Source organism: Lithobates pipiens, unplaced genomic scaffold (genome assembly GCF_037356315.1).
Source record: "Lithobates pipiens isolate NorthernLeopardFrog02 unplaced genomic scaffold, aLitPip1_a1.2 Scaffold_18, whole genome shotgun sequence".
NCBI lineage: Eukaryota > Metazoa > Chordata > Amphibia > Anura > Ranidae > Lithobates > Lithobates pipiens.
This window is the reverse complement of record NW_027507758.1, coordinates 270,439,352-270,456,264: the sequence shown is the minus strand read 5'-3', so window position 1 is coordinate 270,456,264 and position 16,913 is coordinate 270,439,352. Positions and strand designations below refer to the sequence as shown.

The following is a 16,913-nucleotide window of genomic DNA, read 5'->3' as shown; positions in this document are numbered from 1 at the left end:
CTGGTGTACTTTATTTTTATTTTTTTTCCAACCAGATTAAGGCCTCTTGCACATGATACCCCTGTTTGAGCATCTGCTTTTCCAGATTTTAGGTGTTTCTTTTTGTACACATTTGCATTTTCACGTATATGCATTCGTGCAATTTCACACAAGCTTATTCTCGCATTCTTATTCTGTATAATATGCAAATGAGAATTTGCTTGAAGCGTAAATTACTGAGCAAACATGCAGATTTTTCTACTAAGGAATGTGTGGCGCTTGTTTGGGCCGTATTTTAGCTCAGTAAAAAAAAAAAAAGCCGTACTGAGCTTTTTCAAGCTGCAGTGTGCAAGAGGCCTAATTGTGTAACTTACCTTTAAACAAAGCTCTCCAGCAGAGAGCTGTTAGTGCCAACAGGGCTTCCATTTTCACCCGGTCTTCCTTCTGGGTTCACTAGCGGTGGCCTTTCGAATAGGGGCATGGGCATGGGAGTCAGGGACGCGGCACAGGTAAGCTTTATTATAAACGTACCTGTTGGTACAAGTGTACAAACAGTGTTTACTACCACTATTAGCAATGCTATAAATAACATTGTTAACCAATGTGAGAGGTCTATTTTTAAGACACCAGTGAATGATCTCTTGAATAGGGCGAGCTCCTGTAACACAAGTCATTGGTGTTTTAATTCTGACATATGATGTGTTACTTGCTTCTTATGTAAGCAATGACACATAGTAGATTTTACCTGTAATTTGTCTATTTATACTGTACTGAATAATTAGATCCTCGTTCATTGGATTGGTTTGTGTGCTGCTCTAGCTGGCACTGAACCCTTTTTTGTGTATTTGCATGTAATGTAATTTAAGTATGACTAAGCTTTTAAACCTCTGCTGCTCTGTGACAGTCTGTTCCGAGGAAAATACTTCAGGTTGAAATTGTCAGTCGTATGTCAATTTAACATAAACTGAACAGATTAAAACAGGACATCGGCGGGTCACAAGTTGCCTGCTTAGGCTTGCACCAGTTCTTACTAGGCTGTGTCATGCAAAACAACACCACCGTTCTTTAGTCAACATTGATAAAGTTTGACCTCTGTAAAATCCACAACAGAATTGTGCATGAGTTTGCATGCACTTTTTTTCTTTTTCTTTTTTTTCTTAATAGTTTTATTTGTTTTAGTAATGCAACATTTTCATTTAAGACTGACGTAGGATTATGAGTGCCAATCCTGTCTGGTTTTAGGACTTGGTTAGCAGCAGACCACTTTTGCAACTGCTTTTTGAGAAAATTACCAACTGACTGAGTTGAATTGATCTTAGCCAGTTGCTATGTATGACTGCCATGTTTGCATTGTGTATTTTCAGTGAGTGCCTATTTTGAATTATTTTGGCAGGGTTTTCATTTTTTCATTTTATGTTCTCTTACACTTTCTTGTACTTGCGTATGTGTGATATTATTTTAAATGTAGGGATTTGTAGATTCGATTAGTCAGTTGAAAGAGCTCTGTAGATCCTTGCAATAATCTAGTCTTCCTACTTAACCACTTGACAACTTAAACCCCCTTACTAACCAGACCAATTTTCAGTTTTCAGTGCTCTCACATTTTGAATGACAATTACTCAGTCATGCAACACTGTACATTGTTGTCCTTTTTTCACTCAAATAGAGCTTTCTTTTGGTGGTATTTAATCACTGCTGGTTCTTTTATTTTTTGCACTATAAATCAAGACAGAAAATTTGGTAAAAAAAAAAATCTTTGTTTCTGTTAACATTTATGGCGAGAGTGTTGGCGCTGAGCAGCACTGCAGGCACTACACATCCAGCCCTCAGCGCTGCTACAATCTCTCCGCCTCTCCCCTCACACTGTATCAGCGGTACAGAGAGGGGAGGGAGGAACCGGCTTCATGACATGACGCCAGTTTGTTTACAAGTGATCACTCCGTCTTTTGACTGAGCGATCACATGGTAAACGCCCGCTACCAGCGGCTGTTTACCGCGATCTGTGATGCGCCGGGTCTTCCAGATATATATATATAATCTCTATCTAAAAATTTTTTTTTTTTTAACACACGCCTCTAAATGCCTGTTGCTAGGGGGTCCCTCGTAGTCTGCCTCCTTTGCCACCTGGGCTCCTGATGTCACTTCCCCTCGGCACAGGAAGGGAGATCGCCTCTCCCACCTCCCTCTTGTCAGTCATCTGGGACATGTGACAGGTCCCAGATAATTGTGTGTCCAGTCACGGCTCGCGCATGGGCAGTGGGTGCCCACAGTTAAAATGCTGGCGCCGCTCATCGGAGGGGGAGATTAGCGGGGCTTCGATCCCCCACATAGCTGGACCCTGGGATAGTTAAGTGTCTGATTAAAAGTCGGCAGCTGTAGTATTTGTAGCTGCTGACTTTTTTTTTTTTTTGCGGAATACCACTCTAAAGCTCTTCTAAACCTAAAAACAACAATGTAATCTATTTTAGCCTCAAAGTGTATGATACCCCAACATTTCATGTTCATGATGTGTGTCTGTTGTACCATATACCTGTATAAAACAGTATTCTTTTCTCTTTGTATTTTATTTGTTTTGCCCCACTCTCTCCCAGTATGAGATGCTCTGTAACAATGGATTACAAATCCGATTCAGGTAATTAAATATAAATGTACTTTTTTTAAATAAATGCATAACCAATTTTTTTTTTTTTTTTTTTTTATCTGCCTGAAGTTTGCAAGCCCATAAATGGGTATTTTAACATCATCTGATGTTTTGACTTCACAGGTGCAACTTGGACAAGTGGAGATTAAATGCCCCATAACCGAGTGCAATAAACATCTGGATGAATCCACCATCTTATACAGCCTGCCACATGATGACATCATCAAGTACAAGTACTTCCTGGAACTTAGCCACATCGACTCCAGCACCAAGCCCTGCCCGCAGTGCAAGCACTTTACGACCTTTAAAAGGAAGAGTCACATTCCAACACCGACCAAAGCCGAGAGCAAGTTCAAAGTGAGCATGTGTAGCCAATGACACTTAGATTAGTGATCCTAAAAGTAGGGCACGGATTACTGTGGCATTAACAGCCATTTCATTTCAGGGGAAGTGCCTTGGAAATGATCAAAAAATGTTTAATTACAGGCTAAATAATTCTAAACAGGTTTAAATACCATCTGTATACCTAGCTTATATTATGGTTTTCAGTTTATTTTTTTTTATAGATCTTGACATCATTAATCACCTTTCTATAAAATGCATCTGTTCTCATGTCATCTTTATGAACGTTTAAAGGGGAAAAGCACACGACAGATTTGACACTGAGAGAGACAAGACTATAGCATATTAAAAAATCAAGAATAAATGTTGAGGCATCAGTTTGATTTAGCTGGTCTGTGTAGCCACAAGAGAAACGGCCTGATTTTGAATTCGGTTTTCTTTAGAACTAAACTGAACACATTCCCTTTAGGATTATGAAGGGATCACATTCATTTTTAGCATACCAACCTATTGACTTAACTGTAGCATGTTGAAAGGTTTAAGTATGTGGAGCACTTACATAATATAGTAAATGAGCCTAATGTAGTATAAATTAATTACATAACTATACATTGCATACTACCTATGCACTGTCACTGAAATTCATACCAATCCAGTTTATTTAAGGTTTTATTTTCATATAGGAACATTTCATTTAAATGCTCCATTTTATTTTCAAACATCAGGAGACACAGAGCCATAGTAATTACGATGTGGGTTATAGGGCCACTGATAGGTGATGGACACTGGCACGCCCTAAGGCTAGAAGTGTACTCCCTATATAACCCCTTCCACTACTGGGAGTCCTCAGTTTTTTCGCCAGTGTCTAAGGTGTTGGTCACAAGTAAAGATGTGCTGTGCTGAGCTCCATTGAAAGCAATCCTTGCTGGGGCTAGCCATGCTGACCGGATCTGTTCAGTCTCCTTTCATGCGCCTAAGGAATGGTACCCGGGCCTCGTGTCCGAAGAAACAAGGTTTTGCTTGTGAATGCTTCTCTTTTTAGAGAGCTGGCCCCTGGGATCCAGTGATTTTTGGTAGTAAGACCATAAAGTTTTACTGGCAGGGTGCTTTTGCAGGTCCAGGTTTGTGGGTAACCTCTAGGTTCCCCTGTTCCTGAAGGTTTCGGAGCCCACCTTGAAGGGTGAAAATTGGGTTTATCTCAGATAACCCTGCAGCGAGGAAAGGTAAGTGGAGATTTTCTTATGAATTTCTCCTTTTAAGTTATAATGTTGTCATGCCTATGTGTCTCCACTGGGGGCTATATTGAGCACTCATCGCCTGATGCTGGAAACAGCGCTGTGTCAGAAGCCTTCATTTCCTCCTCTCCTCTGGCCACAACAAGCTGATCCTCCAGTAAGAAAAGGGGAAACTGGTTCTCCTCCTGCGCCCCCAATGTTGAAATGAACCCATTTGGGAGACCTATATGCCAAAAGCATTCCTTAAAAAAAATAAATAAATAACAAACCGCGTGGCCGCTCAGTGGTGATTTTTACCCCCCCCCCCCTCGCTGCCATATCAGCTGTTTGCAAGGCATCTGAAGTCCGCGGCTCGCGTGGGAAAATGCTTTCTTTTGAAAGATGGGGGCGTAATTAGCGTGGGGGGTGTGTTAATGGCGTCAGACGCCAGCCGCACATGGAAGAAGTTTTTAACCACTTGCCGCCCGCCCTATAGGCAATTGACGGCTGCAAAGTGGTTTCATAATCCTGACCGGACGTCATATGACGTGATCAGGATTATGACCCCCCCCCCGTCATATGACGTGATCAGGATTATGAGCCGCCCCCCCCCCCCCCCCCGGGGGCGCGCATCGCGGCGATCGTTGTTGCAGGGTGTCAGTCTGACACCCGGCAACTACGATCTCGGTAAAGAGTCTCCGACCGAGACTCTTTACCACGTGATCAGCCTTGTCCAATCACGGCTGATCACAATGTAAATGGGAAGAGTCGGTGATCGGCTTTCCCTCACTCGCGTCTGTCAGACGCGAGTAGAGGAGAGCCGATCGGCTGCTCCTCTGACGGGGGGTCTTTGCTGATCGATTTATCAGCACAGCCCGAGGATGCCCACACTGGACCACCAGGGACGCCACCAGACCACCAGGCAAAAGGTAATCCTCCCTAGACCACCAGGGATGCCAGTCAGCATAATGGATGCCAATCAGTGCCCATAATGGATGCCAATCAGTGCCCACAATGGGCATCACTGATTGGCATGCATTATTGTTTGGCACTGATTGGCATCCATTACTATAGTATAACACCAATGCCGCCTATCAGTGCCCACCTGTGCCGCCTATCAGTGCCCACCTGTGCCGCCTATCAGTGCCCACCTGTGCCGCCTATCAGTGCCCACCTGTGCCGCCTATCAGTGCCCACCTGTGCCGCCTATCAGTGCCCACCCATGCCCATCTGTGCCGCCTATCCATGCCCATCTGTGCCGCCTATCCATGCCCATCTGTGCCGCCCATCCATGCCAATCCGTGCCAGCTATCAGTGCCAATTTGTGCCACCTATCAGTGTCCGTCCGTGTCGCCCATTCGTGTCGCCCATCAGTGCCGCCTATCAGTGCCACATATCAGTGTCCATCAATGCCACCTCATCAGTGCCACTTCATTGGTGCCACATTGGTGCCCATCAGTGCCGCCTTATCAGTGCCCATCAGTGTAGCCCCATCAGTGCCCATCAGTGAAGGAGAAAACGTACTTATTTACAAAGTTTGGAAACTGAAACAAAAAAAAACATTTTTTTTTCAAAATTTTCGGTATTTTTTTATTTGTAGCGCAAAAAATAAAAACCATAGAGGTGATCAAATACCACCAAAAGAAAGCTCTATTTGTGGGAAAAAAATGATAAAAATTTCATTCGGGTACAGTGTAGCATGACCACGCAATTGTCATTCAAAGTGCGACAGCGCTGAAAGCTCAAAATTGGTCTGGGCAGGAAGGTGTTTAAGTGCCCTGTATTGAAGTGGTTAAAGCACTGTGTGTGTAGCTGCTGCTGGCTATAGAGGGACACATGAGCAGGAGATGGCTTACTTCAGGTTTGGTGACAAAGGCATTCCCTTTGACGCATTTATTACTTTACTAGGCTGGGTATTAATAGCAGCTTATAGCGCTGGACCTAGCAGTGTAAATTATTTTTGGTAGTGCCTCTGCTTTTGTGCTACAGGCTATGAGTGGAAGAGGGACCAGGAACTCCTCTAAGGATTCTAAAGGGTCAATGGTTTCACAACAAACTAAATCTATTTCCCAAAGAATGTCATCATCCCCTGAGTGATGCGCCCGGTCAGATTGAGCCATCAGGGGAAACTGTTGCAGCTGCACGAGACACCAGTCCCTGTATATATATCACACAGTATATTTGTAATTTGGAAAAGACAATGTCAAGACAGATGGGTGGCTTCTTTAGTTTCTCTTGGTTACAAACTAGAGTTCAAAGAATTTCCGTCTCCTCGTTTTCTAAGATGAAATGTTCCCAGGGATCCAGAGAAAAAGAGGTCTCTTTCTAGCTCTGGATCATCTAGTATCCCTGTTGATGATATCAGAGGTTCCCTTGGAGGAACAGGGCACAGGTTTTTATTCAAACCTTTTCATGGTTCCAAAACCAAACGGAGAGGTAAGACCCATTCTAGATCTCAAAGATCTGAATCGGCACTTAAATATCTGATCCTTTTGCATGGAGTCAGTCCGATCAGTCGTTTCCATCCTGCAAGGAGGGAAGTTTTTGGCTTCAATCGATATCAAAGATGCATATCTCCACATGCCAATATTTCCCACTCACCAGAAATTTCTGCACTCCAAAATAGAAAATCATCATTTTCAGTTTGTGGCCCTGCCATTCGGTCTAGCCACAGCACCACGGGTGTTCTCAAAAATTCTGGCACCTCCTTTTGCCAGATTAAGGGCTCAAGGCATATCGGCTTAGCCTATTTAGGCAATCTACTTTTAATAGATCATTCAGTCTCAGGTCTAAACCAGAGTCTGATCACAGCTGTAATCTACCTGGAATCTCTGGGTTGGATACTCAAACTAGAAAAATCCTCCTTAAAACCATTGAGATTACAGTACTTGGGGCTGGTCATAGATATCGTACAGAAGAAGGTATTCTTACCCCAGACAAGAATCAGTTCCATTATAGGACTAATTCAACTTGTCAAAACAAAGAAAAATCCTTCCAATCGGCTGTGCATTAGATTGTTGGGGAAAATGGTGGCCTCCATCGAGGCCGTCCCTTACGCGCAGTTTCACGCAAGACTGCTACAAAACACCATCCTGTCGGTATGGAACAAAAAGATTCAGGCTTTGGATTTTCCAATACGCTTATCCCCTGGCGTACGTCAGAGCCTAAATTGGTGGTTGATATCTAGCAACCTCCAAAAGGGGAAATCTTTTTTGCCAGCATCCTGGAAAGTGGTGATAACAGATGCCAGCCTTCAGTCCTGGAAGATTCTGTCATGGGGAGATGGTCCAAGTTAGAGAGGACCTTGCCCTAGAATCTTGGACGGTCAGACTATGGGATTGTCCTGTCAGGATTCAATCCAACAATGCCACGGCTGTGGCTTACGTCAATCACCAGGGGAGCACGAGAAGTCATGCAGCCCAAATAGAGGCGAATCATGTTCTAGCTTGGGCAGAACACAACATTCCTTGACTATCGGCAGTTTTCATTCCGGGAATAGAGAATTGTCAGGAAGACTACTTGGGTCGCCAACAATTATTTCTGGGGGAATGGTCTCTTCATCCCTACATCTTCCTAGCGATATGTCAGAAATGGGGTATTCCAGACGTGGACCTGTTCGCATCCAGATTCAACAACAAAGTCGACAACTTTGTGTCGAACGAGGGATCCACTAGCATGTGGAACAGACACATTAGTCTTCCCATGGGATCAGTTTTCACTGATCTATGCCTTTCCTCCAGTTCTGCTACTTCCGCATCTTCTCTGCGTCTTCTCTTCATCTTCTCCACAGGATCAAGCAGGAACGAAAGGAGGTGATTCTGGTGGCCCAGAAGATCTTGGTTTGCCAAGATCATAAAGATGGTGGTAAGAGTCCCTTGGACTCTGCCATTATGGCCAGACCTTCTCGCACAAGGTCCGGTATTCCATCGTACCTTACGGATGCAAAATTTAACGGTTTGGCTATTGGAACCCACATTCTAAAGGATCGTGGGTTATCTCCTTCAGTAGTGTCTACTTTGATTAATGCCAGGAAGCCGGCTTCCAGAATCATTTACTATAGAGTCTGGAAGGCATATGTTTCTTGGTGTGGATCCAGGGGTTGATGCCCCAGGAAGTATGTCATGGGTAGGATCCTTGATTTCCTGCAAATGGTATTAGAAATGAAGCTGGCCTTGAGTACTTTCAAGGGCCAGATCTCGGCCTTGTCAGTGTTTTTTCAACGGCCTCTTGCTTCCCACTCTCTGGTGCGTAGCTTTATTGAGGGGGTAACACTGATTAATCCCCCTATCAAGGCACCTCTAAATCCTTGGGATTTAAATTTGGTCTCATCGGCTTTGCAGAATCAGCCTTTTGAGCCTTTACTGGAAATTTCCTTTGGTTCTTTTGACAAGAAAGATAATCTTTTTGGTTGCCATTTCTTCTGCTAGAAGAGTATCGAAACTAGCAGCTCTGTCTTGTAAAGAGCCATATTTGATCATGAATAAGAATAAGGTGGTTGTGCGTCCTCATCCTGAATTCCTACCAAAAGTGGTGACAGGTTTTCATTTAAACCAAGATATATTATTCTTCCTTCTTTCTTCCCAGAGCCTCAATCTAGGGAAGAGAAGGCACTACATTCCCTTGATGTAGTAAGAGCGACCAGAGTCTTTAAAGGCGACTGCTCAGGTTCGCAAAACAGATGTTTTGTTTGTACTGCCAGAAGGTCTAAAAAAGGGGACAGGCAGCATCAAAATCCATTTCCAAATGGATTCTTCAAGTGATTGTTCAAGCTTATGGCTTAAAGAAGAAAATTCCTCCTTTTTGTGTTAACGCACACTTAACCAGGGCGATTAGTACTTCTTGGGCGGTGCATTATCAGGCCTCTCTGGCTCAGATCTGTAGGGCCGCAACTTGGTCTTCAGTTCATACATTTACCAAATTTTATCAAATCGATGTTAAAGGTCATAAGGATATTGCCTTTGGTCGCAGTGTACTGCAGGCTGCAGTATAAGTCCTCTGGCCTCCTTTTTGCTCTACTTTTTTGTTGTCTCCCTTCCTTCAGTTGCCATTGCTATGGGACATCCCACATAGTAACTACTATGGCTCTGTGTTCCCTGATGTATGAAAAGAAAACAAGATTTTTAAAACGGCTTACCTGTAAAATCCTTTTCTTTGATGTACATCAGGGGACACAGAGGTCCCTCCCTTCTTGGTATACACTTGTATTGCTTGGCTACAAAAATGAGGACTCCCAGTAGTGGGAGGGTTTTTTTTTTAGGGAGTACACTTCTTGCCTTACAGAGTGCCAGTGACAATCACCTATCAGTGGCCCTATAACCCACATAGTAACTACTATGGCTCTGTGTCCCCTGATGTACCTCAAATGAAAGGATTTTACAGGTAAGCTGTTTTAAAAATCCTGTTTTTTTTGTTCTAACTCATTATAACAGAGTTTTTTTCTATTTAGTGGTTAAAATTTTAAATAAGTAAATTGGGATATATAAATATGATTGCAGCAGAAGTAATGTGCATGGGAGCCCTAATACCTTCCGGTCTACAAATCTGTAGATTAATATTCCCCAGGACATTCACTCATATATTGTGGGTAAATTCATCTACACTCTTTTTGGACTAGAAGCTACCAATAGCTCAGCCCCCCCACTAGTTATTGGGAGCCAGTCCGCATAGTTCCCAGTCATGTGATCACCATGCCTGCTTATACTTAGGCTTTCTTTCCCATCACAGCCGTGGAGCAAATGAGAGCACAGCTCAGCGCCCTTTCTTTGTACTGATAGAGGGCACTTGCCCTAACTGCTGTTCTTTCCTAGAGAGAGGATAGGATGGAGCTCTGATATTTTTCATAAGTGTTTGCGGCAGATTTCACTTGATTTTACAAAAGGAGGTATATAAATGGATGTGCTTAAAATAACGGAATAGTGTTCATGGACTGCATAGAATAACCCTTTAACTCAAGATGTCATCATTTGTTAAATGTGCCTATTTTTTAAATTCTGAACAAAATGTTATTGTGCATTTGTTTTCATGAAAATTTTTAAAAATATTTAAAAAATCATACACACGTTAAATTGAGGACAGTGGTCCAGCAAGGTTTCAAATTGTGTACAATTATCAAGTACAGTACTTAATAAATATTCTCCAGCCACTCATGAGAGAAAAGTAGAATCTGTAAGGTCAGACTTACCTTCCATATAATCGGTGGTAAAACAGGTCCAGCAAGGGAAATGGGTGTTGATATTGATATGGCATATTGATTATGACAAAAAAGTTGTACCTTAGCTGACCATACACATCAATATATTAATTTGGTTGTAGCCAATTGTGATGTGTTCAGGTCATACATCATTTATGCAGATGAGCTAGTCCAGTAATGTGGAACCTTGGCACCCCAGATGTTTTGGAACTACATTTCCCATGATTTTCAACTACACTGCAGAGTGCATGAACATCATGGGAAATGTAGTTCCAAAACATCTGGGGGAGGCCAAGGTTCGACATCACCAACCTAGTCTGTTCAAATTGCATCTATTACATCCTTATGTGAATCTGAGAAGAATCATCAGTGAAAGCCTCTCCCTGGGTCCACATTTTACTTGTAGACCCCTTTAACATCCTTTAGTAAGTAATCACAAACTGTCCTGTTTTCTCATAGCATGTGGCCTAATTGGGGTTGGCTAAACTGGAAAAAGTGGCTATGTACTCCTTCTTTTTTTTTTTGTATAGTTGGTGGATCACAAGTTCTTAAAGTATACTGGAAAACTGCAGTAACATAATTTTGAACATAATGATTAGTGTGTGGTCTGTCCCTCTTTTATGGTGTCCTAACAAATTTACATTTTCTTTTGATTTTCTCTTGCCAGATTCAATGCCCGTCTTGCCAATTTGTATGGTGTTTTAAGTGCCATTCTCCCTGGCATGAAGGTGTTAATTGTAGAGATTACAAGAAAGGGGACAAGCTATTACGGCACTGGGCCAATGAGATTGAACACGGGCAAAGAAATGCCCAGAAATGTCCTCGATGTAAGGTGAGTAATTACATGTTTAGGTTGTTCATGCATTTATGCTGGTAAAATAGGACTGCAATAATGCAAATGGAATTTGTAGTGCTTATTTAGCTCAATACAATGCAAAGAGAACACGTTGCTTGGCATCCCGGAGGTTGCTGACGAATGCAGTGTTGGAGCTCACTGTCTGGAAGAAGTTGTCAGCTGTGCTTTTGGTGATGGATCCTTTGTTCTATGCTATGGAAGAGTCCAATAAAGGAAATTTCTGCTTTCCCAGATTATATTTTACCGTGAAATCTGATTTCTCATCATGGGTTCAGTGAGACATCTCTGTGAATTTTTAGGCATTGTTTTATTTTTATTTTTTCCCCACTTCTTCATCTTTATGTAGGAAATGCTTCTGATTAAAGCCTGGTACACATGTGCTGAGTATTGGCCGGTTCAACCGAAACCGATCGACATTCAGTCTGTGTGTACAGCAGCCTGGCAGATGCCGGCCGAATTTCTGTCTTCTGTTCAATTGGCATGCTGGAAAAACCACAGCTAATCGGCGCTCACAGCCAATAGTTGCAAACGCTTACTGGCGTGTTCTGGCAGGGGGCAGCAGCCCCCCTGTCAGAACACAATAGCTCTGCGGAGAGATTGCCATCACATAGTACAGTGTGCTCCTCAGACTCCTAATACTGTCAGTGTGTACCAGGCTTAAGGCTATATATCTATAGTTCCTGTGGCAGTTGTGGCTGCAATCTTTCTTTTGTCTACCTGACCTTGGCTTGATATAAAAAGAGCCCCTAATTTTCCACTTCTTAATAAGTGGTTAAACAGTACTGACTGACATATTCAAGGCTTTGGATATAATTTTAAATCCTTTTGCCATCTTTGTAATGTTTCATTACCTTGTTACGCAGGCCTTTTGACTTTTTTTTTTTTCTAACTCCTCATGGCTCTAGCCTGCTTGGTGCATCCACGTGAGAGCTAACAAACTCATTGCCTATTTATACCTTTTGTGTCTGTGCCAAGGCCAAAAATTCCGGGGTATGTAAACTTTTTATCAGGGAGGGCCATTTGGGTGATTTCTGTTATGATTTTACAAAGGATCCAAAAAACGATTGGGTATGCAAACTTTTGAGCGTGTGTGTGTGGATAGAAAAAAATAAATAAAATAAAATATATATATATTATATCTATCTTGCTCTCTTTAATATATACATTATATGAGAGTATCTCACAAAAGTGAGCACACCTCTCACATTTTTGTAAATATTTTATTATATCTTTTCACGTGACAACTCTGAAGAAATGACACTTTGCTACAATGTAAAGTAGTGAGTGTACAGCTTGTGTAATGGTGTAAATTTACTGTCACCCTCAAAATAACTCAACACACAGCCATTAAAGAGGGATTCCACCTAAAAAAAAAAAAAAAAAAAATATTAAAAGCCAGCAGCTATAAATACTATAGCTGCTGACTTTTAATAAATGGACACTCACCTGTCCCGGGTTCCAGCGATGCCGAGGCCGATCGATCGCTCGGCTCTCGGCTGCTGCCGCCACCATTCTAGGTGAGGGAATCAGGAAGTGAAGCGAATCGGCTTCACTTCCCGGTTCCCTACTGCGCATGCGCGAGTCGCGCAGCGCGATAGGAATTGTCCACGCTGTCACTGGGACCCGTGTGTGTCCCAGCAGACAGCGCGGCAGGACAGGAAATGACATAGACTCCCACGGGAGTCTATGCCCATAAGTGGGTGTAAATACCTGTCTTTGACAGGTATCTCCACCCCCCTCCCCCCTGTAAGGTGCCAATTGTGACACCGGAGGAGGGGAGGGTTCCGATCAGCGGAAGTTCCACTTTAGGGTGGAACCCCGCTTTAATGTCTAAACTGCTGGCAACAAAAGTGAGTACACCGCTAAGTGAAAATGTCCAAATTGGGACCCATTGGCCATTTTCCCTCTCCGGTGTCATTTGACTCGTTTCAGGTGTCAATGGGGAGCAGGTGTGTGGAATTTGGTGTTATCGCTCTCACCTTCTTATACTGGTCATTTTAAGTTAAACATGGCAGCTCATGGCTAAGAACTCTGAGGATCTGAAAAATAAAAAGAATTGTTGCTCTACATAAAGATGGCCTTTAGAGGGACAATAATCACTCAGTTTTCTTTTCTTGTGAATGTAAGAACTATTGCGTATAAAAGCATATGTGCTGAAACGAGCACCTTTTTTTATTTTTTTTGTACATATTCCTCTGAGGATCACAAGCAATGCTCCACAGAGGTTGATCTAGCCTCGTTGTGCTATGTATAGAAATGTATGTGTAGAAATGATGTTCTCATACATGGTCGGACTCTCCACTGGGTCGGCATTTTAACGTTAATGCTCTTTTAAGAACAGAGATACTTTGACTTCCTAGATGTCCGTTTCCCCTCATATGAGCATCTGTCGGCGGATTGCTCTTTTAATGCATATATGTCAAAGCATTCCATGTCAGAATCCTTTTAGCTGCTCTTGTGTAACCGGGTGAAGGTGATAGGTGAGCCGCTCTCTCTCTGTTCTCTTTTGTCAGCAGGATTGCTTTGGATCTGTATTTACACTCAACGTCACTCTCCCATTAATAATTTACATGGCATTGCAGCAAAAGGCTGCTTTGTAACCAGAGGTTATTTAACTGGGCCAGTCTTTCTTCCCAAAAAGCCCACAAGTGGTTATCTATTTTCTAACAAATGATTATCATTCAAAGTGTTTTCTAACACAGCACTAAAGTGACCTATTACACCTGCCCATTTCTTGACCTTCTAACCATCCTTTCCTCCACACTACAAAGCAACTCTGCTCCATCCACAGTGGTTTTATTTTTCATCTCCGTGTCCTCCATATGTGATCTGTGTGTTTTTGAAAGACAGGACTGACAAATGCTTAGTCTTTGAGCTATGTAGAAGCTTTTGTTTGAGCAACACCTTTGATTTGACAAAAGGCCAAAGTTTACAATTTCACATTGCCTAAGGTAAAAAAGCCTCGATGGCCATCTGATCAGAGCATGTGGGGAACCCCCAGTAATGAGCCCAACTCTGGTGCAGTCCTGAGCAGACGGGAAAAAGCATAAACACACTTTGTTATTGATTCCTACCATTGTTTGGAGTGTGTTAATAGGAGGGAGGCGTTCTGTTTTCAGATGAAACACAAGATGATCTTCAGTGTTTCCTATAATCTAGTGCTAAAATAAAAGCTACAGAAGGCAATCGTTAAGCTAGATTTCCTGTTGGTAACTACTAGGTTTATTGGCGTATAACACTCCCTTTTTAACCATGAACATCGAGCGCAAATAGCGTGTGTGTGTTATATGCCAATACTTCAATTTTAGCTGCCTTGGAGAGGGGGTGGGGCGAGCATTGTCAGATTACATACAGTGAGAATCTCTTGTTTACTTGGCCTCTGTAATAGGAAGTCCTGTCTTCTGGGCCACCATTGGACCACTGTTCTGTCTATTATAGGAGATTCTCATTGTATGTAATCTGTCAGCGCTCATCCTGCCCCCTCCCTGTCCCTTCTAGGCTGCAGATGCACATCATTCAGGTTGCACTGATGGCAGTGGTGAGGCTGCTGCACTGATGGCAGTGGTGAGGCTGCTGCACTGATGGCCGCGGTGAGGCTGCTGCACTGATGGCCGCGGTGAGGCTGCTGCACTGAAGGCACTTGTGAGGCTGCAGATGGGTACTGACCCTTATTTTGCTGCAAAGTTCCTTCTTTAAAGTGGAAGTAAACCCATGGATTTAAACAGTTAAAAAAAAAGGAATGCCGGGAATGCTAACTACACATTGGTTTTGCTCTCAGCCAAACTATCAAACCATCCAATGGTTGGTGTCATAACGAATCACATGTGCAGCACCATAGCAGTTGAAGATTAACCACTTGGGTACCGCGCTATTGCAAAATGACGGCAATAGCGCGGACCCACATTTTCGGGACTACGTCTATTGACGTAGTCCCGGTTACGAGCGGCCTGCGCGCCCCCTGAGGGGCGCGCGCGGCGCGCTCTGTGATCGGCGAGTCCGTGAGACTCGCCTGATCACCGATCCGTGTAAGGGGTCGATCCCGACCCCTTATCACGTGATCAGCTGTCAGCCAATGACAGCTGATCATGTGATAAAACGGAGCCGGTAATCGGCTAGTATTCCTCCTCGCGCTGACAGCGCGAGGAGAAAAAAAAAAGCCGATCGCCGGCGGCCGTGTTCGGGACATCAGTCCCGATCACGGCCAGCAATTTAAACGGACACCTGCCCCCTGCCAGTGCCCACCTGCCACCCGCAGTGCCATCCTGAAATAAAGTAAGTGCCCCCCTGTCAGTGCCACCCAGCAGTGCCCATAGTGCCCACAGTGCCACCCAGCAGTGCCCACAGTGCCACCCAGCAGTGCCCACAGTGCCACCCAGCAGTGCCACCCACAGTGCCACCCAAAATCTGCCTCAAAGGTGCTGCACCCCAGTGCCGCCCAGCAGTGCCGCCCATCAGCGCCCAGCAGTGCCGCCCATCAGTGCCCAGCAGTGCCACCTATCAGAGCCACCTATCAGTGCCACCTATCAGTGCCCATCAGTCCCATCTATCTGTGGTACCTATCAGTGCCCATCCGTGCCACCCATCCGTGCCACTTATCCGTGCCACCCATCCGTGCCATCTTATCTGTGCCCATCTTTGCCCATCAGTGCCGCCTTATCTGTGCCCATCGGTGCCGCCTTATCTGTGCCTATTAGTGCCGCCTTAACTATGCCTATCAGTGCCCACCAGTGCAGCCTATCAGTGCCCACCAATGCAGCCCATCAGTGCCCACCAATGCAGCCCATCAGTGCCCACCAATGCAGCCTATCAGTGCCGCCTAATCAGCGCACTTCAATGAAGGAGAAAAATTACCCGTTTGCAAAATTTTATAACAAACTATTAAAACATGATTTTTTTTTTTTTTTTTTTTTTTTTGCATCTTTTTTTGTTTGTTTAGCAAAAAATAAAACTCCGAGCTGTAACTAAATACCACCAAAAGAAAGCTCTATTTGTGGGAAAAAAATGATAAAAATTTCATTTGGGTACAGTGTTGTATGACCGCGCAATTGTCATTCAAAGTGCATCAGCGCTGAAAGCTGAAAATTGGTCTGGGACTGAGGGGGGTTTAAGTGCCCAGTAAGCAAGTGGTTAAACAGAGGCAAAGATGGCAGCTTCCTTGGCTGAAAACGATAGGGGAGTTTACTTCCACTTTAAAATTGTTATTTTTTTTTCTCCTGAAACTTCCCTCTTAAAATGATTGTGCGTGTTATACTCTGATAAATACGGTACTTCGCTAGTATTTTAGTGTGTTAGGGCATTCACTTTTTTTAAGGTCTTTCAATAGTCCTCAAACCCCCAAAATGCACCGTATTTACCTGTTGGGGTGCCAGTCAAAATAAATAGTAATGCACCACAACACCACATATGCTGCATATTGCCCTACTTTATTGTAATTTGTTAAAATATTGGCTTTACCTTATGTTATAGCAAAAAAAAAAAAAGTGTGAAGCCAGCCTAGATGATATGAATATTTTGAAAACCTAGGTCCAGAAAGAGACAGTGTATGGCATGTTGGATATCTATGCTTGATAGCTAAATAGGGGATGAGGAATCATGTTAAAAGATGGGCAGCATTTTCTTATTCTTCTGGGGGTAATGCAGATGTTTTCACTCCCTGAATATATAGCATTCAGCCGCCTGTCCTATAAAACC

General features: G+C 43.4%; 1 protein-coding gene across 1 annotated transcript in view; it reads left to right on the top strand.

Moving 5' to 3' along the window:
• Window positions 1–16,913, top strand: part of RNF217 (ring finger protein 217) — a 129,718-nt gene that overhangs the window by 80,187 nt on the left and 32,618 nt on the right. The window contains exons 2-3 of the mRNA XM_077486953.1: window positions 2,744–2,977; window positions 11,034–11,198. Coding sequence (XP_077343079.1) covers window positions 2,744–2,977; window positions 11,034–11,198 — 399 coding nt within the window. The remainder of the gene's footprint in view (window positions 1–2,743; window positions 2,978–11,033; window positions 11,199–16,913) is intronic.